General features: G+C 65.5%; 2 protein-coding genes across 8 annotated transcripts in view; one reads left to right on the top strand and one right to left on the bottom strand.

Annotated features, from left to right (window-relative positions):
• Positions 1 to 5,350: 5,350 nt before the first annotated feature.
• Positions 5,351 to 8,463, bottom strand: LOC123393542 (translation initiation factor IF-2-like). Its single transcript, XM_045085993.1, has 4 exons — positions 8,409 to 8,463; positions 7,777 to 8,260; positions 7,132 to 7,214; positions 5,351 to 6,818 (listed from the first exon to the last, which is right to left on the bottom strand). Exons 1-4 carry the CDS (start codon positions 8,461 to 8,463, stop codon positions 6,679 to 6,681), a joined length of 762 nt encoding a protein of 253 aa, XP_044941928.1. The 3' UTR covers positions 5,351 to 6,678.
• The window catches only part of BAIAP2 (BAR/IMD domain containing adaptor protein 2), a 62,600-nt gene continuing 43,972 nt past the window's right edge, over positions 8,366 to 26,993 (top strand). The window contains exons 1-3 of one of the 7 annotated variants that reach the window (XM_045085732.1): positions 8,366 to 8,515; positions 23,843 to 23,918; positions 26,405 to 26,491. In XM_045085732.1, the coding sequence (XP_044941667.1) occupies positions 8,462 to 8,515; positions 23,843 to 23,918; positions 26,405 to 26,491 (217 nt within the window). In that variant the 5' untranslated portion in view covers positions 8,366 to 8,461. Of the gene's footprint in view, positions 8,516 to 10,630; positions 10,906 to 23,842; positions 23,919 to 26,404; positions 26,492 to 26,993 lie in introns of those variants that run through there. The other 6 variants (XM_013054314.2, XM_013054315.2, XM_013054310.2 and 3 more) reach the window with 6 other exon arrangements.

Below are 26,993 nucleotides of genomic sequence, written 5' to 3'. Positions count from 1 at the left end.
CAGGGCTGCTGGGGCAGGGGGACCCCCCCCCCCGCAGTCTCCAGCCCGTGTCTACGCCACGCTGAGCCTCCTCTCGCACACGTAGGACCTTTCCTTCCTCGCCGCGCCCCAGAACAGGCTCCGGGAGGTCGAACATCATGGAAGAATCTCTCGGCCCTCAGACCCAGCCCCGCAGCCACCTGCCGACTGCCCAGATCCAGGGACAAGCACCAGGACAGCCACGCCCGGAGCCCGCGGCTGCCCCATCGCTGTCACCATCCCACCGTCTCCTGCAGCCTTGTCCACCGGGCCGGCCTCGAGGGCGCTCTGCGCCTTCCAGACCTGGCCCTGCCCGGGGCCACCCCTCTCTGCACCTGCCACGGGCCCACATTACCCTTCTGGGCCATCCACCAGGTGGCAGTGAAGGCTCCCCGAAGCGGAGTCCCTGCCCCCTGGCCCAGGCCAGTGTCCTGCATCCTCTCTGCAGACCCGAAGCCAGGGTGCGGGGACCCTGCTCCTACGGGCGGAGCTTACCACAAACTCAAACGCACTTGCCGCCTCGGCCTCTGAACCTCCCTCAGAAGATGGGCAGGCGCACGTCCAGTAAAGCCCCCGCAGGCGTGTCCAGGACTGACACTCCCAATCGACCAGACCTGTCCCCACCGCCCGCAAATGACCAGCTCAACTTTCCAGCCATGCTGCCCTGAAAGCCCACCTCGGCTCTCCAACCAGGAGCCCGTGTCCCTGTGGGAAGAGTCTTGGCTCTTACCTCCAGAAGCAGAATCAGGGTCACTAACGTTCCCAGAGGGAAATCTGCGAGCCCAAGAATGCGGGGAATGACAGCTGAGCCCAGCACACCAGCCCCAGGCCACACAAAGGACTGCGGGTGCCTGGGGCGCGGAGAGAGTCCCGAATCTGGGTGTGAATCTGGGTGTGAATTAGGAGCCGAGCTGCCAGACCTCCCCTGGGGCCTCACTTCTGTCCCCACAGAGCGACACTCTGCAAGGCCACATGGTCGGCCTGAGGGTTAAATGTCACACACCCCACACCCACACCCCCCCCCCCCGCTGTTTAAGTGGTTTTTCCCCACAGAGGGAGTGTTCTTTTCACATGGACATCCAGGCGACAGCCGTCTCCAGGAGCTTCTCTACAGATGTCTGTCTCTTCCCCGTTTTGAGAAAGAGAGAGAGAGAGAGAAAAGCCTGGTGGAGTAAATCACATCCCGAGCTAGACACCAATAGGATTTTTCTCAGCCATGTCACCTTCCGACCATACCTGGCAGGGAAGCAGCTGAAACCACACTTCTTGGAGATCTGCAAGTGTGGCGGTGGCCCGGCTCCCTTGAGACGCCAGGCCCAGGGGCAGCCTTTGTCCTGGAGGGACCGCAGAAGGGGCTGGCCCAACGTCCCAGGCCTGCTGCCCACCCAGCCCCTGCCAAAGGCCCATGTTTCTTTGGCTTCTTGGTCTGGCTGCTCTGGGGACCTGGATTAGGGTTGTCACTCTCCCCAAGACCCCAGCCCTCTCTTCCCAGAATTCCCTACCATTTGCTCCAGGAGCTCGTAGCCAAATGCCCTCTGTCCCCCATGGGTGTCCACCTGCACACGCCTTGGTGCCTGGTAGTGAGCCTGGCCCCCTCAGCCCGCTCTGCTCTCTGCCTGGCCGGTTCTATCTTGGTTATCCCAGCACATTCCAGGGTGAGCGGCGGCAGAGGCCAACTGTACTCCTATGGGACTCAAGGGGACAGGACCTCACGCCTCTGGAGCACCGGTCACCCAGTCGGACGGGGCCTGTGGCTCCTCCCGCCGTCCGGCATGTGCACACACGGATGGCTGTGACGCTGGCCCAGCGTCACGTCCACACAGCGAGCGTGCCCTCCGGACGCCCCTGGTTCCCAACCACATTGGGGGGTGGGGTGCTGCTGAGTGCCAGGAAGGGCAGAAGCTGGTGCTGCCTCACCAGGGAGGAGCTGCCCCCTGGCCCCGGGGCCACATCCAGGGGACACACCTGGCCCAAGAGAGGCCCCTGCAGGAGGAGCCCCCCAGACAGAGACGACATGGAGCCCGCAGTGGTAACCAGGGACGTGCAGGCCAGTCTTGGCAGACGTCCATGACTATGCGGGACAGTGTGGCCGCCCTGCACCCCCGGAGGCCACCCGCAGCCCAGGCCAAGTGGGCCTCCGTGCTCCCCCGAGGCTTTCAGACCTGCCATGAGAAGAAAAAGATCTCAGGGCTGAAGACAACATTTTAAAATCCGGCTTTAAATAAACATGGAATAAAAAAAAAAGGAGTGAGCAGAGCCTCCAGCAGCTGAAATTAGAAGCAGCGGCCCTGGGCAGGGGAGCCATCTGCGTGCGCCAGGCAGTGCCGTCTGCGGGCTCCTGGCAGCGCCCCGGGCTGGGGGCCGCCTCGACGGGGAAGGCCGCCGGGACAGGCCAGGCCCCGCTTTCCAGGGCGTCCCCCAAGCCCCGACTCTAGAGAACGTGTCCCCTCCCTCCCCCTGCTCCAAACCACCCTTCCCTTCCCCGTGGGCCGCTCAAGTCCGTCGAGACGCAGAGAAGGACTGTCAGACGGCGTGTCGGGCAGGAGGGCAGCGAGCGCCCGGCAGCCGCACCTTCCCGACCCTCCCTGGGTCACCACGTGGCAGTGCTCCCTGGGGCCTCACCAGTTCCCCGAGGGCCCCTCCGCACCCGACCCTGCACAGAGGGGGCCCCGGGGCGCCCTAGAGCGGCCTGCCCGGCCTGCCCTGAGCCCCACAGGGAGGCCCAGGGACCCGACTGTTTCAATCTGCCATGTCAGCTCCCGCCTTCCAAAGGGCAGGTGGGTGCCCGAGCCGACGCGGGATGACGCCGACATGCAGAGTGGGGAGAGAAAGTCGGAGCCTCTTCGCGCCCCGGTGCTCACCCCCGCGCCGCCTCCCACGGCCCCTGGAGTCACGCCGAGGCGATTATGTAAGGGGGCTGGTTGCTGGGGAACCTCTCCCACCCAGCCCTGCCGGGCGGCCAGCACCTCTGTCTCCTCCACCGAGGGGAGCCCCCTCCGGCCCTCTCGCAGGCCTGGCCAGTGGGAAAGCTGGGGGAACGTTCTAGGCTGCCTGGCTAGGAGGGCTGACACCGCAGCCCCGCAAGTACAGGCCGGACGGCGGGCTGGACGCCACTCCTGAGCCTGTCCGGTGCCCCTCGGTCTTCCTCCGTGTGGGACAGCTGAGCGCGCTCCCCGCCCCGGAGACCGCAGAGACGGGGGCCCTGCCCAGGCGGGGCTCCGCTCAGACCCCCCGCCCCACGCACGCCCTGTGCTCCCACGTCTGTCTCCCTGAGCACAGACCCCTCCGGGCCCGGGCTGAAGCGGCCCCGTCTAGGGCCACATGCTGACTACAGAGGAGAAAGCCTTCAAGCTGCGTTCGGGTTGAAGACAAGCAGGTTTTGAGGAAAGTGCAAACGTGAGTACCCAGCCGGGCGCAGAAGGAAGACAGCCTTCCCCTGGGCAGCAGGACAGTGGCCACCCTGTCCTGCCCTCGCTGACCGCTGGCGGCCTCACACCGGGGCCACCCTCCGCACGGAGCCGCGCCGCCGTCCACAGACCCGGCCCAGGATGGCCTCTGTGGGGACGGGGCGACAGCTCCACCCGCTGGCCCCACAGAAGCGGGGTTCAGGGGGCACAGGGTTCGGGGGCTGCAGGCCACATAGAGGCTGGTGCCCCCCTGAATACACTTTTCATTTCTGGGCAGTTTTCAACATAAACAGTCATCAGGAAGGTCCACTCCACGTGGTCCGTCGGCACCACCTCCCGCCGACGCGGCGCTGCCCGGGCCAGACCAGGAACCCGCCTGGCTCACGGTCGGTAGCCGAAGTCCACTCTGCTCAGGTGTCCTTGGTTTTCCCGTCACTCCCTCTCCGCCCCAGGCGTCATGCCTCCCCAGGCTCCTCTGGGCCGAGCCGTCTCTCACGCCTCTGGTTTTGGGGGGGGGCCTGGCAATTTGGGGGGGAGGGAGGCTCTGGGGCCATCCCTCCGTGGGGATTGTGGGATGTTTCTATGGAGATTACACTGGGGTGAGGTTCTGGGAGGAAGACCACGGAGCTGAAGGGTCTTCTCTCACGTCGGGGCCACACAGGGTCACGGGGACGAGCTGCGGCCCTGGCTGCACAGTGCTTGTCAGCGTCTCCCAGCAAAGCTCGCCTGCCCAGGCCACGGTCTCAGGGTCCCGGGATCGAGCCCCGCATCGGGCACTCTGCTCAGCGGGGAGCCTGCTTCCCTCTCTCTCTGCCTGCCTCTCTGCCGGCTTGTGATCTCTGTCTGTCCAATAAATACATAAAATCTTAAAAAAAAAAAAAAAAGCTCACCCGCCTCCCGTGCTCGCGGGAAGGCGGTGGCCACGCACAGCCCACATGAAGGGCTGCGGAGTCTTCTGGAGAAACCCCCTTTTAAAGGGCAGTTTCCCCCTTTTAAAGTGGCATCCGGGTGCTTGCTAGACACGTCCGACTAAGGGCCCCTGACGATCTCTCAAGCGTTTGAGGGCTCGTCACGTGGAAGGTACAGTTCTCGGTGTTTCCCTGGCTGTTTGCACCTAGAGTCTCCCCAGGCTCTGCCCGTCTCCCCCCAGGGTGCGGCTCACGGAGGCCGGGGGAGTAGACTGTGCCGGTGACACCAGGCCTCACCGGAAGCAGGCAATGCGGCTGTCCTCCTGTGCAGAGGCTGCAGAGGTGACCCTCCTGCTGGCAGGAGGCAGGAGCCCCCCAGAGCCCCCAGACCTGTGAGCCTTCTTGCTATCCAGCGGACGGTCACCGAGAACGTGGGCGCGGCCGGGGCCCAGAACACAGTCCTCCGGACACGATCAGACGGCTGGCCAGAACCCTGGCCCAGGCCGGTCCACCGCGGCGCCTGGTGTGGACGCGGTCAGTCGGGCAAGCCAGGGCGGATGGGAAAGGCGAGGTCTGATAGGTACACCCGACCCTCGGGCCCTGGAACCTTCTGGCTACCCGTTCTAAGAGCTTTAATCCACGAAGGAGAAGAGGAGGAGGAGCCTGGATTGGCGGCTCCTTCTCTGGGAGCCGGAGGAGGAGGGCGGAGGGAGAGGAGCGGCCCCTTGCCCAGCAAGCACACGCGTCCCTGTGGTCGGAGCCGAACGGCCACCCCTTCGGCCAAGCTCAGCAGACACCAGGTCAGGCAGAAAGGGGCGCAGAGGTGAAGGCCCTTCGAAGTTCTGCTGGGCGGCCACCTCAGAAAGCTCTCCTTCTGTTTAGCAAAAACTCACCAATCCTTGTGCCTGCCAGGAGAACAGCTTGCTTGAAAAGCAAAGGCTGTCATCCTGTAATTAAATCTGAGACCCCCTCCCTACGTGACGCCGAGATGAAGCCGCTTATGTAACGCGCCTAAAATAAGCTGATGCAGACACGCACTTTTATTCTTCCCGCTCCCAGCCCTCGACTCCTGGGCCGCCGGGGCTGTGGGCCACAGAGCCGGGGTGGGCACCGTCCGGTTCTCGCCTCCAAACGCGGCCCCACAGCGCACATGCATCCCGACCGGGGACCCTCGTGCTCAGGGCTGGGTGCTGAAGACCCACATGGCTACACACCGCCCGGGCCACGCAGGCCGCAGAGGTGAGAACCGGCCGTGAGAACTGACGGGGAAGCTGGTGGCTCAGGAGGCTGGAGCCTGTGCCATCTCGGGGCTCCTTGAGCTGCCTCCCAGCTCTGGCCCGAGTGCAGGACCGACACCGCCCTAGTCTGCGGCGTGCTGGGAGCTGCCCGCCTCGGCTGCGCCGGCCCTCACGCTAACCCTCTCCAACTTCTCCATCGCGACAGCAGCTTCCTCTTGCTGGTCCGGGAGGGGGCGGGCCAGACCCCAAGTGTAGGCAATGATCCGCAGCTGCACTGCCTGCCGGCCTCCAGGCGAGGCGTTCAATCCCACAGCCCCCCACACGCTCTGAGTTAAGGAGAAAGAGCCACGCGGGCTTCATAAAGGGCTCCGATCGCCTCCCAAATAAAAAGTGCCAAGACAAGGGTGCCCCCTTAACTCCGGGGGCTGGCACTGGAGCTGACCTCTCAGCACCCAGCCCACCATCTAGCCTTGCCCACGGCTCGGGTCCTAGGCCCTTACCCTGCCCCAAACACCACCACCACTGGAAGGGGCTTCCACACAAGGAAGAAAACCCTCAGAGAGCCCTGGGGTCTCCCAGGCGGGGGCTCAGACCCCCACTGACAGTCTCCCTCTAGCCAAAGGAGTGGGCACACCTGTGCTGAGACCCTTCTGGAGTGTGGTGGCTCGGAGAGGTCGCCAGGCCCTGCTACGACGGCCTCGCCCACGGCTCCCTCCGCATCACCCTGCCGGGGTTCTCACGGACGCTCAGCGCACTGCTCCTTCCCGTTCACTGGTGGCAGGTGCTGACTGACGGCTTCCCTCCCCGGGATGGGCTAGGGCCATCCGCACACCAGGAAGGCGAGCTAGGCTCTGAGTGGGCCCCCTACCTCAGCCGCTACCAAAAGTGGGTGAGCCCTCCCCGGGGCGGGGGGTGGGGAGCCAAGAGCAGGAGCTCCTAGAGGGCTGGGCAGGGCTTGGGCCGAGGGATGCTTCTCTGGAGAGGACCCTCTCCTCCTCTACCGCCTTGAGACTGATGGCAGCAGACAGCTCAGAACTCTCCAGGCGGACTCCCCTCCCACAGGGATGAGAGCCCCCCCTCCCCGGTTTTCCTGCCAGCCTCCGCCTGTCATTCTTCTGGTCTCAACCACGTCACTTCCCTTCGGGCGGGCAACAGCTCTACCCTCCACCCACCCTTGACCCTGGTCAGGTCAACGGATGTCAGTCGTAGGGCTGGCTGGCTGGAAGCAGGCTCGGCACCACGCTGGCCTGAAAAAAAGGCAGAGAAGAGCAGGAAGACGGTCCCAACAAGCCGGTCAACATCCCAGGCGTCAGATCTGATGTGGGCCGGCTTTCTGTCGCTCGCGACCAGAAGAATCCCGGGACCTACACACACAGAGTCCGTCTGAAAGCACCCGAGCGCTAGAGGGCCAGGAGGAAGCCAGACCTGGGGTCAGGAAGGAAACAGCCGTAGAAGAGCTGCCTGTGACGGAGGCTTGGGGACAGAGCTCCCTTCCCCGAAGCACTCCTCCCGGAGGGCCGCAATCCCCTCGGGTCCGGACCCCGGCACGTCAGCACTTGCCTTCAGCCTGCTCCGTCCACAGCTGGCTCCGGGTCTGCGTCCCCTGGGGCCCCTGCGCTCGAGGACGCGTGGAAGCGACTGTCCTAGAGGGGAGACCGGCAGAGAGTGTCAGGCTTCCTTAGAGGGAAACGCTAGGATCTGCCCCTCCGTGTCACTCCAACTCACGCCAACGCTCTAAGCAGCAGCGGCACCGGGAGCCCCGGGGCCAGCGTGGTCAGCTTCCACGGCCGAACCCCCCGGCCAAAGGCCTCAAGACCAGCAGCTCTGTCGGACCCCTTGATCCCTCCCCACAGAAACTGCCCCAGCAGCGTCGTCCCCTCCCCTGGGCGCCCCCCGCAGCCCCCTGGGTTCTCTCCGCACCGCCCCCCTGTCCGCCCCCTCGACGATCTTCCCCGCCAATTCTCCCAGGACGCTCCCCTCTCCAGGATTGTCCTCAGGGCCCAGCCCCCCGCCGTGGCCACCCCCAGTCCTCCTCCAGGACGCACCCCCACCCCGGGTCCATCTCCCCACAGCCCACCTCCCCAGGGTCCTCGCCCCGGGCCCACCCCTCCTAGGACCCGCCGCAGGGTCCCCCAGCCCCCGCCCAGGTCCCTCCCCAGGGCCCACCCTCCTCCGCGCCCGAGACCGCGCCGGCCGCACGCTCACCTCCGACACTCCGGGTCTGGGCCGGGCGGTCTCTCCGTCCGTCCTCGCGCCGCACGGCCGCCCGCGGCACCCCCCGCCGCCTGCGGGGAGCGGCGCCCAAAGGCCGCCCCGACTCGCGGCTCCGCGAAGAGCCGCCCCCACGCGCGCTCGCCGCAGCGCCCCCGCTCCCCCACCTTCCGCTCCCCTCCTCCAGCGCCTCCGGCCCACGCCGCCCCGCCCCCAGCCCGGCTGTCGCCCGGCCCCCAGGCTGTTCCCAGAGCCGCGGCCCGCGCCGCGCCTCCGCCTCCTCCCCTGAGATCGACAGCGCCGCCGGCCAATCGCTGCCTGCAGCCGGCCCTCGGGCCCCGCCCCCTCCCCCGTCTCCGGAACCCACCAATGGGAAGGGCGGCGCGGGGGCGGGGCCTGCCGGTTGCCTGGCAGCGGCGCGGCCGGGCGGGGGCGGGCGGGCGGCCGGGGGCGGTGATCCGTGTGCGGGGGGCGGGGCCTGCGGGGGGCGGGGCATGGGCGGTTATAAAGGCGGTCGCCGACGGGGCGCCGCGTTTCTGGTCCGGCTCCGCGCGCTGACCGCCCGTCTCCGCCGCGCCCGTCGCGCCGCCGCCGCCGCCGTCGCCGCCGCCGCCGCCGCCGCCCGCCGCCGCCCGCCGCCGCCCGTGCCCCCGCTCCGCGGTGCCGCCGGACCAGCACCATGTCGCTGTCGCGCACGGAGGAGATGCACCGGCTCACGGAAAACGTCTACAAGGTGAGCCCCGCGCCGCCCGCGCTCTCGGGCCCGACCGGCCCGACCGGCGCGGCCCCGCGGCCCTCGGGGGTCTTCTCGGAGCGGCCGCGCGGACCCGGCGCCGGCCAGCCGGTCACAGGTGGGCGCGGGCGCCCCGCTCCGACAGCCCCGCGCTGCCCCCGCGCGCCCCTCTGCGCGTCCGCCCCGGCGGCCGGGGAACCGGGCCCTCGGACGGCCGCGGAGCGGGGCGGGGGCTGCCGGGGGTCTGCGGGGTGCGGGGCCCGCGCCGCCGGTCGCCCTGCGCCCCCGGGCGGCGTGGGGGCCCCGTGGCGGCCCCTCCAGCCGCGGTTACGCAAGCCTTTGGGCACTTTCTGGTCAACAGGCTTTCCCTTTGCCCAACTCCTTCCCGGGCGGCCTCGGACGGCCGCAGGTGGGAGGTCGCGCGCGGGCAGGTTGGATGGGTGGACGGATAATCCGGCATCTTATGTAACCGCGGAGGACTAATTGTGTAGGAGGCTGGCGCGCCTGCCTCTGCTTCTGCTGTGTGCGAAGAGTGGCTTCGGTCCTCCCCTGCGCGCTGTCACCGTCACAGCGGAGGGCCCAGAGCCCCGCGGGGAGACCCCTCCGAGGCGCCCTCCCAGGTGCTTCTGTGCTTGGCCACTTGAGCAGGGCCTTGGGCGTCTCTCCGGTGTCCGCTGTGCCCGCTTTCACCCTCACCCCGGGGACCACAGACCCAGAACCCCTGGAGGCTCCAGGTCCTCTGCAGTCCCACGCGGGCATGTTCCCGAGAGGGAGGCTCCCGCCCCCGGCGTGCTCAGAGGCTTCTCACAGAACCGGGTCTGGAGGTTAGCGGCTGGGCTGGGAGACGGAGGTGCGGCTGTGTGTGGTAGTGGCTGGTTCACGGCCCCTGAAGGGGGGGTGGGAGGCCCCGACAGAGCAACAGTTTCTAATTGTATCACACAGTTATGGCCGTGCCTTCCTAGCCAGTGGCCTGCGAAGCCCTCCCGGTAAGCTCGCTCCGGCTCTGGGCGGCCCCCGGGACACTTCCCGGGTGGCCCCCTTTGCTCTCCGCTGGGTTTCGGGTGGCAGGCTGTCCTCTAACACGCGTTCTGGTCGAGGTTTTAAAGTTACTGCGAGATCACGGCAGGAAGCCTGCAGCCCAGTGGGACTGGCCAAGTCGGTCCTGGAGCCATGTTAGCGGTGCTGGCGAGCCGGAGCCCGAGGCCGGTGAGGAGTCAGCACGAAGAAGGAGCAGCCCCGGGGGTGTCTGTGTTTGGTAGCAGGAAGGATCCGTGGCTTACGCTTCTGGTGGGGCTGCTCCGCGAACACTGTCAGGGAAGAGACGGTTATTCAATTGTTAGTCATTAGTTCCATAACCACTTGCTCCTGTTGCGGGGGGTGGAAGGGAAGTGCTGGCCGGCGGCTTCCTTTCCCATTTTCCCCGCTTCTGCCTTGAAATCCTTAAACAGGAACTTCCGCGGTGACGGTCGCGAGGGGTGCGTGGTGTGGCTACACTCTGGGGAGCCCCGTGATCGTCCTTAAACTCCTATAACCTGGGCAGTGAGGCGTGCCGTTACGGCTGAGCAGCTCCAGGAGGGAGCTGTGATTTCTCTGCAGATCCGAAGTGCGGTCCGCCGGCAGGATGGCGGCAGGAAGCCGGTAGGGTCTGAGTGGGGGGCCTCGAACCCCTCTGGACGCCGGCTGGAGGGTGTCCGTGCACGTTCAACAGGCGAGCCCGTGCTCTGTGCCTGCGGGGCAGCTGATGGGTGAGCTTGCGGGGGGTGGGGGAGCAAGTGTGGCGAGGAGCCCGCAGCTCGGGGAGGCTGGCCCCGGCGGGCCTTGGTGTCCGCAGGGCTGTGCCCCCGCGGCCGCACTGCCAGGCCGCCAGGTTGCCTTTGTGGGCGGTGTTCTTCCTGACGCTCCGTGGCCCGACTGCCAAGTCTTCAAGTGCTGGCGCTCTCTTACCCTTTTGTGTTTTGTCCCCGGGGAGCGCAGCATTCGGTGGCTGAGCCGGCCCCGGTGGGGCAGCCTGGGTCCCCGGGTCTGGCGGGACCGGCCTGCACTGAGGCGGTCAGGGCACAGCCGGAGCTGTCCGTGTGGTCCTGGCTGGTCCGCCGTCCTGTCGGGGAGGCCGTGCTGCCTCTGTGGCCGGGCTGTGGCCCTGCTCGGCGTCCCCTGCACTGTTGCAGCGGCAGCTTTGAGCTCTGTTTGCTTTGGCAGAGAAGGCAGCAGTGGGCCAAGGGCCGCTTGTCCTTGGCCTTGCTGATTAAAGACGTGGGAATGGAATGTGCTCCTTTCTGGACAATCAGGCCCATGGACTTGTGTCTGTCGTCGGGGCCCGGTCCCTGTGGGAGCCTCGTCTTTGGGGCCTTTCAGAAGCAGCACAGGGAGAGAAGCGGAATGGCTTCCAGGTGGCTGCTGGGACTCACCTTCTGACCTGGTGGGGTAGGGGACATGCACTGAAGCCTCCTGCGGGGAGGCACAGGGCTGGCGCTGGCGGGCTGGAGCTGCAGAGCAGCCGAGCCTGGCTTCCAAGACCTAGTCTGGGGGCAGCCCCAGGCGTCTGCCGGGAGTGAGGGACTGAGGGAGGCGGGGCAGGTGTCGTCCATCCGCTCAGAGTTAAGCCAAACCACAGCTCTCCCAGGAGAGACCTGTGAGTGACTCCCCATGCTGGAGGGAGGCTTCTAGAGTAGCTGATCTCACGTCCCTGGGGCGGGGGTTTTGGGGAGCAGTTGTCAGCTGGGTATTTCTTATGGTTTTCTATGCCAAGAGAAGCTGGGTTGTGGCTGGCTTGATGACCTTTCAGGATGGTGGCTCTGTCAGGTTCCCTAGGGACAGCAGCATCGCTGGGCCTGAGGATGTGGGAAGCTGGGAGACAGCCTGAGGAGGAAGACTCCCCAGGAGAGCCTCGGACTGGGTGTTTTCTGGGGGCCTGGTCTCGGGCCCTTGGCCAGCAGGGCCAGGCTGGTCTCTGGAGGCTGTCCGGTCGTGCTCAGCCCGTGGCTGTTGTGGGGAAGCTGGTCTGTGTGCACCATGGCTGCCCTGGGGGTGATATGGGGCTCCTGGAGCAGGGGTGGGGAGACCAGGTGGGGGCCAGGTGGGGGTATTGGCACTGGGGGGAGGGAGCCGGCCCGGGCAGGTGAGAGCCCACTGCTGGCTTTCCCCACGGTTCCCACTTCCCTCCACTGGGTCCCAGCCCCTCCTCCAGGTGGGTGTTTGGGGGAGCCCTTGGAAGTCCTGTGCTGCTGACCCCTGTACCTGGGGGGAGGCACAGGGCTGGCGCTGGTGGGCTGGAGCTGCAGAGCGGCTCTGCCCACAGCTGGGCAGTCCCACAAAAGTGTTTGCTGCCTTCAGCAGCCTGGCGTCCAGCGAGGCCAGAGCCTGGGGGTGCCGGCTGAAGAAGGTGCGTGCACCCCGAGAGACCCTTCCCTGGCAGTAGACACGCCTGCTGGGCGGAGCCCACTGCTGCCTGCTTGGGGGAGGAGGCAAGGAGTCGTCACACCATGCCCAGCTCTGCGCACACGCGTGTGAGTGTGAACGCGAGTTTGTGAGCACACCTGTGTGGTGCTTGTTGGCTGTGCTTTAAAGGTACTGTCTGGGGTGCCCTGTCGGTGTTCTATGTTCTGATAAGGTGGCCAGGCCTGCTGTCACCGACGGGACTGCCTGAGCTCCTCTTCTCCTGCGTGCGCGACGTGGTGCCTGTCCGTCCCTGCCGCTAGCATTTGAGGGGTGCACCTCCCGCCCCCTTCCTGGGGTAGCCGAGGCAGTGAAGGGCAGTTTCTCTGTTGCACTGCCCTTGAGGTGTTTGGCTGTGGCAGCTCCTCATGCCCAAGTCATCCCAGAGATCATCAGCTCCATGCACAGGGCCCTTGCTGGCTTACGGGAGACCTGGTGTACGGCCTGGAGGCCCTCGGGCCCAGGCCTGTGGTTCCAGAGTTCCGGGCATGTGTTGCCTGCGCTGTTCCTGGGGGTCTTACTCTGAACACGTGTCCTGTGTCTGAGAGCTTGGCTTGGCTCCTGGGACTGACCCACGGGCACCTGGTGCTCCAGGTCACAGTGGTGGCCAGTGTTGGCCCTGGGCTTTGGGGCCGCTGTCAGCAGGGCGAGGCAGTGGCAGTGGTGCAGGAGCACGTCTCGTGTCTGTCTGGTTCACGGTGACACCGCTGCTTTGCGGTGAAGCTCTCCTAGGGCTTGTTCTCTTCCCACCGCCCTGGCCTGGGCGTGCTGGCTGGAACAGGCGGCCTTTTGTGGGAGGACTAGCTGCTGTGCGAGAGGGCCTCACCCCCTCCTCCTGGGCTCAGGGGAGGCGGGCTGGCACTCCTGAGTCTGCAGATCTGGGTCGCACTCTGGAGAGCCCTGAAGTGTCCCTGCAGGGCTGGGTGGGCCGCAGGCAGGGCCGGCCTTGCTGCTCTTCTGTCCCCGTCAGCGTGGCCTGGCGCCCGGGACGTTGCTGCCATCCCGCAGTGGGGACACCTGAGCTCTCAGTCCCGCACAGGGCTGTCCTGAGCTGCTGGCCAGGCTGGCTCCTGTCCTCTTTTCTCGCCCCCAGGTGCGCTGAGCCAGGGCCTGCCCTATGTCGCCTTCCTGGTCCCTGAGGCTGGGGAGGCTGTCCTTGCTAGGATGCAGACGTGTGTCGCATGGAGACGGAGCCCTGGGACACTGCCAGGGCTGTCAGCACCGTGCTACCGCCCACCGGCAACAGCAGTAGTAATTGGGGACAGCACAGACCCAGCCAACCCCCGCCTCCCCAGCTCTGCTCACTCTTGGCCCTGAGTGTGCGGCATGACCTGGACATGGCTCGAAGGGCCCAGCGCAGTGGACACAGGTGGCCCCGGCCAGTGGCCTGAGGGGAGGTGGGGGCCTGGGCTTCTCTTAAAGCGCAGAATGTTTTGTCTTTGCATGACTTGCTGCCGAGTAAAGCCAGCCTTGACCTCAGACCCTGTTTGGGTTGAAACAGCTGGGTTTTGGGGTGCTGGTGTTTGCGTGGCCGTCAGCATCTCTGCGAGGGTCTGCTCTCCTGGCTGTCTGCTCCAAGGACAGCGGCTCAGTCCCGCTCGACTTCTGGAGGCTGTGGCAGGTCTGTGTCCCTCTCTGCCAGGGCCCATGGTCAGGCTGGGTGTTGGCTGGGAAGTGGTCGGCCCTGTCGCATCCTGGGGCCTTGGTGTTGGTCCTCACAGTGGGGAGACACTTGGGCCTGTGAAGAGAAGAGCTGGGGCGGGAAGGCAGGAACTGGAGCCAGACCCAGCCTGTCTCTACGAGGTGACCTTGGGGCCAGGGGCCAGGGGATCTGTGCCCGCACTGTCTGCGGGACCCCACCTCCTGCCTGCAGCTCCTCCTCCGGGCTCCTACCGCAGGAGCCTCCATCTGTCCCAGAAACCCGTCCAGCCGTCGGGCTCCCGCAGGCTGCCAGGGAGGCTTGCCTGGCCTTCCCGTGCCCTGGCTCTGGGGCCCAGCGGTCCAAGTCCTTCTGCAGGTGCCCCGGAATTCCCGTTCCAGCGCCCGGCCGGGGGCCAGCGGAACCGGGCTCGAGGTCTTCTGCTATGAGATGAGCCTCGCGAGGGCGCCGCTGCGCACCCCAGGGGAGAGCACATGAGGTGTCTAGACGCGGGTCACTGGGCCCCACGCTCCAAACCGAGCAATGCCGGGGCCGGTGCGGGCCGCCAGGGGGAAACCAGAGCGCAGGGCAGGATGGCCTTGCTTCTTCCCGTGTGAGATACTCATTTCCTACTTCCAGGGACGGGTTTTTAGAATCATTTCGACGATTTCTAGAAAAACTTGTATTAAGTATCTGTGAAGGAAACTCGTACAGATTTTTTAACACCACTTTGAATGCAGAGTCTGGCTCTTTGAGCTTTGTTTCGGGTCCCAGCCCTCAGTGTCCCCGTGTCCCTCGCTAGCACTGTCACCTGGGCCTTTGGGAATCAGTGGCCAGTTTTCCTGAGCGAGTCTCCGAAGCGTTCTCCAGGCCTGGACGTCCATCCTGCTGTTCTTCCTGCCCTTTCTTGTTCCTCCGCCGAAGAAGGGCTTCAGGCGCCAGCCGGGACCCCTGCTCCTTCTGAGCTGCCAGTGGTTTGTGGACATGGTGCCCAGGTTTGCCTCTGCCCAGCATGCCAGGGACAGTCACAGGGAGGCGTGGGCCGGGTGAGGACACGGGGAGCAGACCGTGAGACGCACCGGATGTCATAGGTGTCTACCCTGTGAAAGAAATTGATGTCTTGGGGCGCCTGGGTGGCTCAGTGGGTTAAGCCTCTTCCTTCGGCTCAGGTCATGGTCTCAGGGTCCTGGGATCGGGCCCCGCATCGGGGGGTCTCTGCTCAGCGGGGAGCCTGCTTCCCTCTCTCTCTCTGCCTGCTTGTGATCTCTTTCTGTGTCAAGTCAATGAATAAATAAATAAATCTTTTATTTTTTAAAATATTTTGTTTATTTATTTGACAGAGATTACAAGTAAGCAGAGAGGCAGGCAGAGAGAGAGGGAAGCAGGCTCCCCGCTGAGCAGAGAGCCCGATGCGGGGCTCGATCCCAGGATCCTGAGATCATGACCTGAGCCGAAGGCAGAGGCTTAACCCACTGAGCCACCCAGGCGCCCCTAAATAAATCTTTTAAAACAAAATTGATGTCTTGCTGCTGGAGTTGGGAGTGAGGATGGTGTGAGGGTGTAGGAGGGGCGCCCCTGTTCCGGAGCCGGGACTCTGTCCAACAGGGCGTGTGCCTTGCCCGGGAACCACGCACGGTCACAGCGGGCCTGCTTTTGGCAGGGCTCTTTAAAGTGGGGTTCTGGAGCCCCTGGGGGCTCAGTCAGTTACGGGACTGCCCTTGGCTCAGGTGGTGATCTCAGTGTCCAGGCTCGAGCCCTGTGTCGGGCTCCCTGCTCAGTGGGGGGCCCGCTTCCCCTTCGGCTCTCCTCCCCCCCTCGTGCTCGCTCTCTCCCCACCCCCAATAAAGAAGTAAAATCCGAAAAAGAAATGGAAGGCTTGTGGCAGAGCCAGAAGTCTCCTTGCCGGAGCGGGGAATGACCAAGGGTCCTCTGCTGCCCCCGTGAGCCCACTCTCGGGCTGGTCAGGCCCCGCCCTGCGAGATGCTGTCTGGCAGAAAAGGCCTGTTGTCTGTCCCCCTTCAGTCGCTGCCGCCCACCCACAGAAGCCTTGTCCTTGCGGTGCAGGGACCAGTCGCACTCCAGCCGTGGCCGTCTTGCCCTGGGGAACCAGGGACTTGCCGGCCCCGGGCTAGGGTGGCCGGCCGGCACCTCTCGGCCGACGGCTGCGGTCGGGCCGACAGCAGGAGTCCTGCGAGGGGCTGCAACGTGGGCTGTGTCCCGCGCTCTCTGTCTGGCTCTGCCTCGGGGGTGGGGCAGACCGAGCTCCGGCCACGGGCCACCCGCGCTTCCCAGCCGGCTGGTGATCGTGGGGAGCCTCGATGGCCGCAGGCCACGCAGCGCGCTGGGGGCTGTGCACGTGACCTCCTTTACCCTCAGCCGGCTTCTCGAGGGGGTCCTGGCTGTTCCCCACTGGCGGGGGAGCCCCAGGGAGGTGAAGCAGCGTGTTCCAAGGCCGTCAGCTGGCCCGTGGCTGAGCCCGGGCTGGAAGCAGGCCTGCTGAAGCCTGGGGCCGTCTGTCTTTCCGTTCGGGGTCCCACAGACTTCAGGCAAGTTTTCAGCCTCTGTGTGGCTGTTTTCTTGTTAGCGAGCGAACAGGCCCCTAGGAGACTTGGGAGCACGGAGAACACGCTGGTTGTCATCCCTGGCTTCCAGAGAGGGGGCGGGCAGCGGCAGGGCAGGAAGGCCCGGGCAGAGGCCTCCGCGCTGCCGGTGACTTCCTGGGTGCCCAGTGGTCTGTTGCTCCCTTCAGCGTGACAGCCTACCGGCCGCCCAACTTGTAGAACATGAGGGCAGTGGGGGTCGGGGGGGCGGTTCCAGAGCCTTCCGAGGCTGCTTTTCTGCTTGTTCATGGGTAATTTTTCATCCAGCGGGCGCCCAGCCCTGTGAAACTCGGGTCAGAGCCTCAGCAGGGCAAGGGCGGGTCAGTGGAACGTTCTAACTGGGCAAGCAGGAACCACACTTGGTTGTGTTGTCAACACTGGGCATTCACGTGGTGACTGGGGGTTGGCCTAGTGTCTCTGGGTGATCTGGATGCTCCGGCCTCTGTGACACGGCCCTGTAGGCAGCGGCTTCCACGAGACACTGATTTCTGATGGCGGTGGGGCCTGGAGTCTGAGAGCGAGGCATGGGCAGGGCTGGTTCTCCCAAGGCCTCTCTCCTGGACTGGCCAATGGCCACCTTCTGCCCGAGTCCCCTCTGCCCCCCCAGGTTGTGCCTCTGTGTACATCTGTGCCCTGATCCCTTCTTAGAAGGACACTAGTGAGACTGGAACACAGCCCACCCTGATGACCTCATTCAGCCTAATTAGTTCTGTCAAGACTGTCTTTCCAAGTACAGTCACGTTCTGGGGTGCTGGGGGCTGGGACTTCAGCACATGCATTTTTAGGGGACTGAGTCCGCCTTTAGCACCAGGTGCGGCACTTTAGCTCATGCGAGGAGCATGGGGCTGGTATGGTCGGTGGGGTGTCCTGGGTGCTCCGTTGCTGAATCGGAGGGACAGGTTTCCAGGCTGCTCGTGTTTGGGGCCAGGATGGTTTCTCTCCAGCCTCAGTCACACAGCCAATCTCGGGTCACGGCGACACTGAGCTGTCCCCAGGAGCACACTGCAATTTTATCCTGAAAGCAGCGGGCAGGCAACACAGGCTTCAGTTCGGTGCCAAGAGTGGATAGGAAGTGACCTAAGTACACAGGTTCCCTGGTGTGGGGCCCAGCAGTAAGGGGCAGGTGACCAGCCGCTGGAAGGTATCTGCGGTGGGAGGCAGAAGGGGCTGTGCCCCCCTGAAGTCAACGTGGACGGAGTGTGTCTCCCAGACGGGAGAGGGGTGGCCGGGCTGTTGGGGGCCGTGTCTGGACCCTGCTGCGCGGTGTGTCCAGTGTCCAGGCCTAAGGAGACGACGGCCCTGTGAGGCTGCGGAGAGGGGAGTGCGGTTGCCGGCGGCCGCTCGGGTGGCTCCTCGCTCCTGGGCGGGCTGTCCCCTCCCTGCAGGGAGCCAGGGCTCCAGAGACAGCCAGACTTCCGTCCCTTGTCCCTGAGCTGCTCTGCCAGTGCCTCTGGCCATCCCTGCTCCTGGGGCCTCCGGGCCCCCGACCCCACCAGGTGCCAGGCCAGAGACATGAATTGTCGCTTGACTGTAAGCTGATGGGGCAGGAACCGTCACCTCGGGGCGGGGAGGCAGCTCAGTCTCCCTTCCCTGGGGTCCCGCGGCTGCCGCCCTCCCGAGGCGGGGGGTGGGCAGGACTGCAGCCTCTGTATTCTGCAGTAGTCTGGGGTCGTTTCCTTGCTTCTAAACGCTGCCTCCTTGGAGTCTGCGGCTGGGTCCGCCTCCCCGGGCCCCCATGGGGCCCTCATCTCTGTGGGAGGCTGTGGGGCTGAGGCCTCGTGTGCCCGTGGCGGGGAGTTGTGACCTGGGTCCCGTGGAGGGAATGGGGGCGCTGATGCTGTGGAAGGGTAACGTGTGTGGGTTGGGGTCGGCCTGCTTTGTCCCTGCCCCTAGGGGGGCATTTTCTATGTCCTCTGCTGGCCTTCACTCTCCCAGCATCACCGTGGTGGCTGTTTTGTTCCGGAAGCTTCACCGCAGTTCTTTTCTGAGCAAGTATGAACACAGTCGTACCCTTCCTCCGGCTCTAACCCAGCGAGGTCCAACTCAGGATTCGCCTCCTCCAGGAAGGTCCCCCCAACACACTCACTGAATGCCCCGGGTTGGTTTTATTCCTTCAGAAAGGACCGTCAGGACAGCTGTTCCTATTTTTAAAGGGGGATAGAACCTTCCACCTGCCCCTGCCCCCAGGTGGGAGTCGTTCAGAGCTGCCCCGAGAAGCCAGGCTTTCCTGACTTAGCCTGGTGGTCCCCCCGCTGCCCACCCTGTCCCCTCGCCCTTCCCCAGGGCCCCAGGGAGTCCGTGCTCTTCATGGGGGCCGTGGCGGGCAGACCTCCCTTGGAGGATGGCCGCCCCCACCCGGGCAGCTCCTGGACAGCGGGCCCCAGAGCTGGTGCCTGTTCACCCTGCAGTCGCGGAGGTGGGGCACGAGGGCAGGCACGGGGCCCCTCCCCTGCTGGAGGCTGTGCGTCCTGGGTAAGCGAAGGGGCGGGCACCTGGGCATCAGCCCTCCGGTAGGGGTCACAGAGCAGATGCCCATCAACTTGGCCTTTGCCTCGTTCTGGTATCGCTGGAGGGGCTCCTGAGGCAGCGCAGAGCCGGCGGGCTGGTCGGATGGCACCCTCTCCAACCGTCAAGACAGAGGTGCGGCCCGTGTGCGGTGAAGGGTGAGCTCAGACCCATGTGGCCATCTGGGTCCGCCTGGAACGAGTGGGCGGGTTCTGGACCTCCCCAGGCCTCTCTCTGTCCGTCTGTAGAATGGGGTGCTTGCGCCCCCGGATCGGTGGGGTGACAGTACAGGGTGGCGGGGCTTAGAGGCCAGCCGGGGTCCTGGCGCCACCTCATCCCCTAGAGGAGCTCTTCCAGGTGCTGAGGGAAGGGAAGCCTGGCTCGGCCTCACCCTGCACGCGCCCGTGTGCTCAGGGCAGCGGCCAACGCACCCACCCCGGCCATCCTCGCCGCGTGGGAGGGGCCGGAGGGGAAGCAGAGGCAGGTCACCTGCCCTGTCAGCAGAGGGACTTCGCTCTTTGTGGCTGCCCGGCCGGGAGGGTGCTGGAGGGGGCCGTGCCTCGGAGCCGGGGCGGAGGCGTGAACAGAACTCCCGAGGGAGCGAGTGGTGCGGCCGGACACAGGCCCGGGAGCAGGTGAGCACAAAGCCCCTCGCCAGAGCGCCTTTCTGAAAGCGTGTTGGCCCGTCTCCTCAGCCCCCAAAGTGGAGACCAGGCCTCTCACTGGCCAGGCAGACCTGTGGCTGCAGAAGAAATCGAAATGCCCGGGGAGCGTCCCAGAGCGCCCAGGCAGGAAGGCTCCCAGGGCTGCCAGCGTGCTGGGGTCCTACCAACAGCCACCTGTGCAGGGGTGCTTGTCCCCTCCCTCGTGCTCTTAGAGAAAAGTGTGGCTGGGGTCCTCAGGGGCACCCCTGCGTAGAGGTCCGGTTAGATTCCAGGGGGGCCCGGGGCATCTGGCACTGGGATGTCCCAGCAGGAGGGTGACTGCCCAGCTCGTCTGAGCTTGTGAATGTGTCCGGCAGAGACACCTCCTCTCTCTAACCCTCTCTCAGTGTGTATTTTGGAGGGCGTCCAGGGGCCCTGGGCAGATCTCCCCGCAGCCCTGTTGGTACCCCAAGCATCTGTGATAGATGCGAACCAGTGAGTGAGCCACGCGACTGAAGGTAAACGCAGGTGTGATGCGAGTGACGTGGAGGCCAGGCGGCCGAGCCCCTGCCCGTCCGAGATCCGCTTGCGACCTGTGCCTCTAACGGCCGACAGGCCGGCGCTGGCCAGAAGCGTGACCAAGCACGTGAACAGGCAGTTAACACGCCGTGCGTGTCCTGAGCGTCGTATGCTACGTTCTTATGGCGGAGTTAGCTGGAGAAGAGAAACCTGATTGGAGAAGGTCATGAGAGGGGAGCCTGCATGGCCCGGTCAGTTGAGCATCTGATTCCTGGTTTCAGCTCAGTTCAGGATCTCCGAATCCCAGGACTGAGCTCCGTGTCCGGCTCCGGGCGCGGTGGGCCGTCTGTCGGAGCATCTCTCCGTCTGCCCCCCCCCCCCACCGCTCTCACGTGCACCTGTGCCTGCGTTCCCCCCTTTTCCCCAAGATAAATAAAATCTTGAAGAAAAAGGAGAATCGTTAGAGAAAATGTGCTTTTGGTGCTGTCGTGTGTCCTTTGAGAAAAGAACCCCATCTTGAGTGAGCGCCGTCCGCTCTGTTGTTCACAGTCCGCGGGCTGATTCTTAGCCCACAAAAGCTGCCAGAGGGACACACACACGGCGTCCAGGTGCCACAACAGAACTGAGGTCAGCGTGCGGCTCTCATTTGTGTAGACGGCACGAGGGGCAGAGCTGGTCAGGGCTCACATTGTGGGATGGTGGCCTGGCTTGGGGAACATGGCCCTGTGAGTATGGGGTGGTGGCACGTCTCTGTGCGCCGTGACGCTCTGGGGCCCTGTGCGTCGGACGAGCGTGAGGCCAGCAGCACTTGGCCGCAGGTCAGGAGGCTGCGCCCGGCCTTGCTGTTTAAGCAGCCTGGGCGGGGTCTCCACAAGGAAAAGCAGCCCCTTCCCCTCTTCAAGCGCACAGACCCCTGCTGGAGGGTGTGGGTGTTCGGGTCTCAGCTAGCCCTGTGCAGAGCCCATGACAAGTGAGCAACATCCCTTCCCCTCTGGGAAACAGTACAGGGTGGCCAGGGACAGGCCGCGGAGCCTTCCTCCCCTGCGTGAGAACCGGTGAAGCCGTGATGCTCCTGCCTCGCTGGGGGCCTGGGGCGCGGAGCCAGTGGTGGGGCGGGTGGAGAGCGCGCTCACGGCCGCGGGCCGTGCAGGAAGGTCAGAGGAGCCCCGTGCCAGGCCTCTGACTGCCAGGGTTCGAGGACGTCAGTGCCTGGGAGGCAGGTGGCCGGCTGCTTCCCTGGGAGACCAGCGAGTGGGCTCTGCACAGAGCAGCAAGCGGCCGGAGGCAGACACAGTCCCGCCTCTGCCGCCGCCTCTAGGTAAGAGAGCGGCCACTGCGTGACCAGACCTGGTGTCCATGCCACCTGCCCTGCCCAGGTGGCCTGACCGGAACCCCAGCGCCCGCCCTGCCCTGCCTGCTCACTCCTGCATTCCTGGCGCATGAGCTCAGCTGCCCTGCTGAGGGAGCGAAACCTGGCGGCTGTCCCCGTGTGTCGCTGGGAGGGTGTGGGCGCGCTGCCACGGTGATCCCCTCGCTCGGCCTGGGTGGCTCCTGGCCTGTTTCCGGCTGTTGCTCAGGATGCTAATGGGGCTCGAAGGATGAGCTTGGGCAGAGCGTCCTGTTCTGGCCGGGAGGCTGGGGTGCTGCCCGGGAGCCGGGGGGCCGCAGTCCTGAGAAGGCAGCGTGTTTTGGCACCCGCACCCACTAGGGCAGTGGCTCACACCTGGGCCCAGCCCCACAGTGAGAAACACGCTTTGTGCTGAAACCCTGTGCACGTGTGGACTAGCGTGCACACACACAGGAGTGGATTAGCGTGCACACACAGGAGCACAGGGTCTCCCGCACCCCCACACTCCTGCAACTCTGCAACCCTGCAGACACCAAGAACACCGGACTCAGGGCCCTGCCGCACCCTGACTCCTTTCCGGACCAGACACATGGGGTGCCTTTGGCTCAGATCATGGTCCCAGGGCCCTGGGATCAAGCCCCGAGTCGGGCTCCCTGCTCAGCGAGTGAGTCTGCTTCTCTCTCTCCCCCGCTAGCATTCTCTCTCTTTTTCTCTCACGAATAAATAAAAATTTTCAAAAAAAAAAAAGAGGAAGAGAAAGGACAGCTACGCATGAATCACGAGCCTTTCTCTGCCCCCAGGTCTGCAGGCAGCTTGAGCTCCCACAGGCCCTGCGTTCTCCCCCGGATGGGGACCACCCCCAAACCCAGCTTCCCACTCAGAATTCTCGCCTTCTGCCTGAACTTGCTGCCCGCTAGGGCGTCCCAGTTCCTCTTCCCAGGTCCTCCCTGGATTTGGCACATCTAGATTCCTGGGTCCCCAGCCCAGCCACCTGCATCTCGCCTGCTTCCCCCCATCCGGCCCCCCGCATGCCCCATTTGTCCCCACATCACGGTGCCACATCCGCGGGACACGTGGGCCAGCCCCTTCTCCCAAGGGCCCCGCTTCTTAGGTCCCAGAGCAGCTCCAGTGGGGGGCCCCAGCGCAAGAGTCTCCCTTTGGAATGTCGCTGGACCGCATGGCTTAGACCCTCCCTCGGCTTCCCATCCAGCCTGGAAAGCAGGGCCTTCTGCACACAGGCGGTGAAGCTGTGGGGCGGTGGGCTGGCCCCTTCCCACCTCCTCACCGACCTTTGGGCTTGCCTGCTGTTCTGCTGTGCCCGGTACTCCCAGGGGCCCCACTCCCCTGCTTTCCTGCCTGCAGGAGCCTGTGGCCCGCCGCCGTGCTCTCTGCCCACGCAGGGCACTTCTGCCTGCTGTGTGGTCCTGGCGGGCCTTGGCGCTCCGGCGGCCGGCTGCCCAGCGGTGGCACTGGGCAGGGTCACTGCTGGCCCCCCGCGCCCTCAGTGCTGGGGCTGCGCATAGCAGGTGCCCGTCCCTCGGCTGTGTCCCCACGGGAAGGCGCGCCCACCCTGATTCCTTCCCTTGTTCCCCGCATGGCGTAGCGCCCAGTGGGGCCCCCTCCGCCAGCCTCAGTCCGGCCCCGTCCGTGAGCGGGTGCGAGCTCTGGGGGGCCTCGGCCCCTGTGAGCGCGGGGCCGCATCCCTCTGCTGCACCCCAGGGCGGGCGGCAGCGCCAGAGCCCTTCCCGCGGGCCGAGGGCAAGGAGGGGCCAGAACGGGCGTGATGGGGGCCGGAGCCGTGCACAGGTCAGGGCTGGGGTGAGGGCGCCCGCCTCAGTTCATGGAGAAGCCTCTAGGACCCCGTGGCAGGGGGCAGGGCGGGGCGTTGCCCTCGGGGGCGCCTGCTCTCACCCATCCTCAGGAAACTTCAGACACGTGCGCGTTGTCATCGTGGACTGGGCACACAGCATGTGGCCGAGACGGGTCTTCTTCGCAGGTTCCGTGCGGTGTCCTTGCCGGCTGGGCCGGCTCTCGGCGGGCGGTGCCTGCTGCCCGTGGCCGTCGCCTGCTGCTGGCGTTCGGGCACCTGTGTCTGTGCCTCGTGACGAAAGCCTTGATTTGGCCTTGGTGGTGGAAATCTGATTTCTTCCGGCGAAGAAGTGCAGTCTGTTGGGCAAAAGACCCGGCCCGTGGGTCATTCACCGCGGGGTGTTTGCAGACCAGGCTGCGGGTCCCTCTCATCAGAGCTGACGTTTGGTGACTGATGTGTCGAGTGAAGACTTCCGGGGGAGGGGTGCTGGGCGGCGCCGCGTGTGCCGGGCAGGAGGGTTTCCTCGGCTGACTCAGCCCCTGTCCACGGGAGCAGAGCCCCAGCAGCAGCCGCGGCCCGTGCTCCGGGGCGGATTGTTCCATCCGCAGAAGCCCAGCACAGTGCCGTGTCCTTGTCCCCACCATGCGGAGGTGACACCCAAGGCTTGGGGCCAGGTCTGCCCGAGGGCAGGGCTGGGGTCTGTACTCCAGAAGCCTGGCTGGGCCCTCGTGGTCTTCACCTGTGGGTTTTCTCCTGCTGTTGGGACACTCCTGGGGTCCCTTGGTCACCGGGGTCACTCACGCCTTTTCTCTTCTTGCTTTTCGCAGACCATCATGGAGCAGTTCAACCCCAGTCTCCGGAACTTCATTGCCATGGGGAAGAACTACGAGAAGGCCCTGGCGGGTGAGGCCACGGGGTGGGAGCAGCTCGGGGGCCTGGATGCAGTGGGGGGAGGGAGGGTGGGGGCCGCGCCTTGGAGGCCTGTGAGTGCCGGAGTCTGCACCCAGTGTGCAGTGCTGGGGGCTGGGCTCAGTGTCAGCCCACGGCACCTGAAGATGGTGGTTGTGGATGTCTGTCCTCAGAACCTTCGTCTGTAGAACTGGGCGTAGGGCTTGGGGCCTGCACCATTCACAGAGACCCGGGACTCAGGGCCCTCGCTTGGGGAGGGGGCATTGGTGCCAGCATGTGCTGCGGGTGTGTCTTGGCCCTTCCAGCCCAGCGGGGGCCGGCCGAGTCACACTGCGGTCAGGGATGCCCGCTTCTCAGGGCCCAATGCTGGTTTCCCCACCCAGTGTCTCTGCAGGGTGAGTGTCAGGCTGTTGCTCTAGCTGTGACATCCTCGTCAGCAGAGCCGCTCCCCCCAGCAGGGAGGCTGTTCGTGCAGAGCGTACACCAGCGTCTGACTGCTGTCCTGGGTTGTGTACGGCCCTGTGGGGATGCGGTTGGGTGGGACTTCGGGTTGGGGACGGTGAGGAGAGTGCTGGGCAGTCTCATGGTCACCTGGGGACAGAGAAGCCAGTGGAACCGGGTTCCTGGACAGCGGCCTTGCTGGTTTGCTCCTGGAGGTGTCTGGCCACAGTCCTGCCCACTGGCCCCATCTCGGGCAGGGAGGGTCTCTGGTTGTGTGCGGGTCGACGACATCGCCTTCCAACCGCGGCCCTGGTCCTCTTAAGCGAGGCTGCTGCACTCTGACCCTTTTGAAGGAGAGCGGCCTTGATGTCCCACACAGATCACGCCAGGAGTGCGGGGCAGGGCTCCTGGGCTCCTGCTGTGTGCAGATGGACGGCGCTGCTGGCAGCCCCTGGCGTCTCCCCGGTTCCCTGTGGGCGTGGAGGGGTGGGGCCTTGCACGGCCTTCTGTTTCGGGGCGCACACTGTGTTCTGCACCACGCAGGCTCTCCCGAGCTGCCCTCCCTCTGCCCCACAGCCCCGTGCACAGGGACACTGCCCCAGGAGCCCCGCAAGAACGGAGGCCCAGCTGCTCGCCTCAAGCTGAAAGCTGGCCTGTAGGGTCTTCATGACGATGGCAGGTCCCTGGCTTTGGTGGCGACCTCTGCGCCTGCCAGGAGCTGAGAGCTGGCCCAGCCTGCGGGTGAACGTCCCGTCAGGTCTGCTGCGCCAGAGCACGCTGCACGCAGGACAGGCGCCCGGTCTGCAGGCCAGCGGCAGAGGGAAGGGGCAGGAGGGCAGAGCTGGGGCCTCGGGTACTGCGAGCAAAGGCCCTCGCGGTGCCCGTGGAGCCGGACCGGGCTTTCCTCTCTTCCTGGCTGGGGCGGACTTCTCCTGGGCCTTGCACGGGGTTGATGGGGCTGCCCTTCCGGAGCCGCCCTCTGTAGGACCCTTTGCAGCCTCACCTGGCCTCCTCGTGGGGAGCCGTCATGTCACTCCCAGTCAGTCCCAGTCATGGCCACGCCCTGCCCTTTTATGTGAGGCCAGGTCTCCTTCTGGGCCTTTCTGCACCCACTGGGGGCCCCTGTGAGGCTCTCCAGGGGCCGGGTATGGAGAATCAGGGCTCCCCCGCTGCCCGTTTTTCCAGCATGGCCTTTGGCACCTTTCTCAGCAGACACATCGCCCCTGTCCCCTCGGCTGCACTTGGCCTCCCCTATGCCCCCCTCACGCCGGGCTTGGCTTTTCTCTGATCGGCTCTGAGGAGCCCTCCCCTCCCAGCAGCAGATGTGGTCCAGCCATGGGGCTGCTGAGGGCGTGCTCCTGGGCACGTGCTTCGTGGGAAGCCATCTAGATCAGATGCGATGGTGTGCCCAGTTGGACGCCCCGGCCAGGGCTCCAGCGGGAGCAGATAAGAGGGTGGCCACCCACGGCTGGCGCTGCTCCCAGCACCCTGTCCTTCCCCAGCCTGCAGGGTGGGCAGGCCCCTGCAGGGGGTCGGCGGGCACTGGGCTCTTCCTTGGGCACCAGGAGCACATCCCGGGTGGCCACAGTCACCGTGGGGTGTGCGGTGGGCCCGCGGTGTGGCCTCAGCTTGGAGAGGTGAGGGGCGCTGTCTGCCCACGGCTGGCTGGGGGTCTCTGTGTGCACAGCTTCTTGCCGTGTCCTGCCCGGCAGGGTGTGGTCTCGCAACATTCCTCGGTGGGCCCTGCCACCTCTCACCCAGCCCGCGGGGCTGACGACGGCACCCAGCAGTTGACCTGAGTAGCTGACTGGCAGCCCCCGGCTGGCTGGCGGGCCTGACTGGGCAGGGCGGTCAGGTTCCTAGAGCAGCAGCTCTAACGGTTCCAGCGAGTGGAGAACGCCAGCAAGAAACGGGGTACACTCAGCCCAGGTGGAAGGGCCGCGGAGCTCAGGGGACTGGCGCGCACCGCGAGCTCGGCGTGGGTGCTGAGGGTCTTGTCCATCCACAGGGAGGGCACTAGCTGTTCTCTCCTCTCTCAGGTGTGACCTACGCTGCCAAAGGCTATTTCGACGCCCTCGTGAAGATGGGCGAGCTAGCCAGCGAGAGCCAGGGCTCCAAAGAACTCGGTAAGACCTCTGATGCGGCAGAGACCCCCAGGTGGGGGCCGGGTCGCCACCTGTGGCGGGGCAGGGCTGGGGTCCTCTCCTGTGTCTGGTCCTGCTTCCACTGGGGATCACGTTGTCCTCATCAAACAAGAAGCTTTTCTGAGAGAACCGTGACCCTTATAGCCAGCAAAGACTGTGGGGTGCGCGCTGGCCACAGGTGGGGTGCGCTGGGCAGCTTCAGGGTGTACACAGGTGGGTCAGTCCCCCCGAGGAGCAGAGCGTGGGGTGAGGACCCGGGCAGATCCACGTGGCTGGTGGATCTGAGGTCACGGGGAGCACACCTGGCATAGCAGGGCGGCGGGACGCCAGCCCGCGTGGGGTGACCTGGTGTGTGCGCGCCATGTGGTAACCTGAGGAAAGAGCCCAGAAGCGCCGTAGGGGACCCTGGCATGGGTCGTTCTCTCTGCACTTTCACTGTTTTGCAAATTTTGTGCTGTGAGTTCATGTCGCTCCTCACGCGCCC

This window comes from Mustela putorius, unplaced genomic scaffold (assembly GCF_011764305.1).
Source record: "Mustela putorius furo isolate JIRA1106 unplaced genomic scaffold, ASM1176430v1.1 tig00000873_pilon_pilon_pilon, whole genome shotgun sequence".
Lineage (NCBI taxonomy): Eukaryota > Metazoa > Chordata > Mammalia > Carnivora > Mustelidae > Mustela > Mustela putorius.
This window is presented reverse-complemented; position numbering and strand designations above follow the sequence as displayed.

Excerpts from the sequence above, each read along its gene's own strand:
- LOC123393542 (XM_045085993.1), bottom strand. The coding sequence starts at position 8,463 with ATGGTGCTGGTCCGGCGGCACCGCGGAGCGGGGGCACGGGCGGCGGCG. Across the intron at positions 8,261-8,408 it reads ACGGGCGGCGGCGGGCGGCG|GCCCCGCCCCCCGCACACGG; the intron begins GCGGGCGGCGGC and ends CGCCCCCCGCAG. Across the intron at positions 6,819-7,131 it reads GTGGACGGAGCAGGCTGAAG|GCCAGCGTGGTGCCGAGCCT; the intron begins GCAAGTGCTGAC and ends CCTTTTTTTCAG.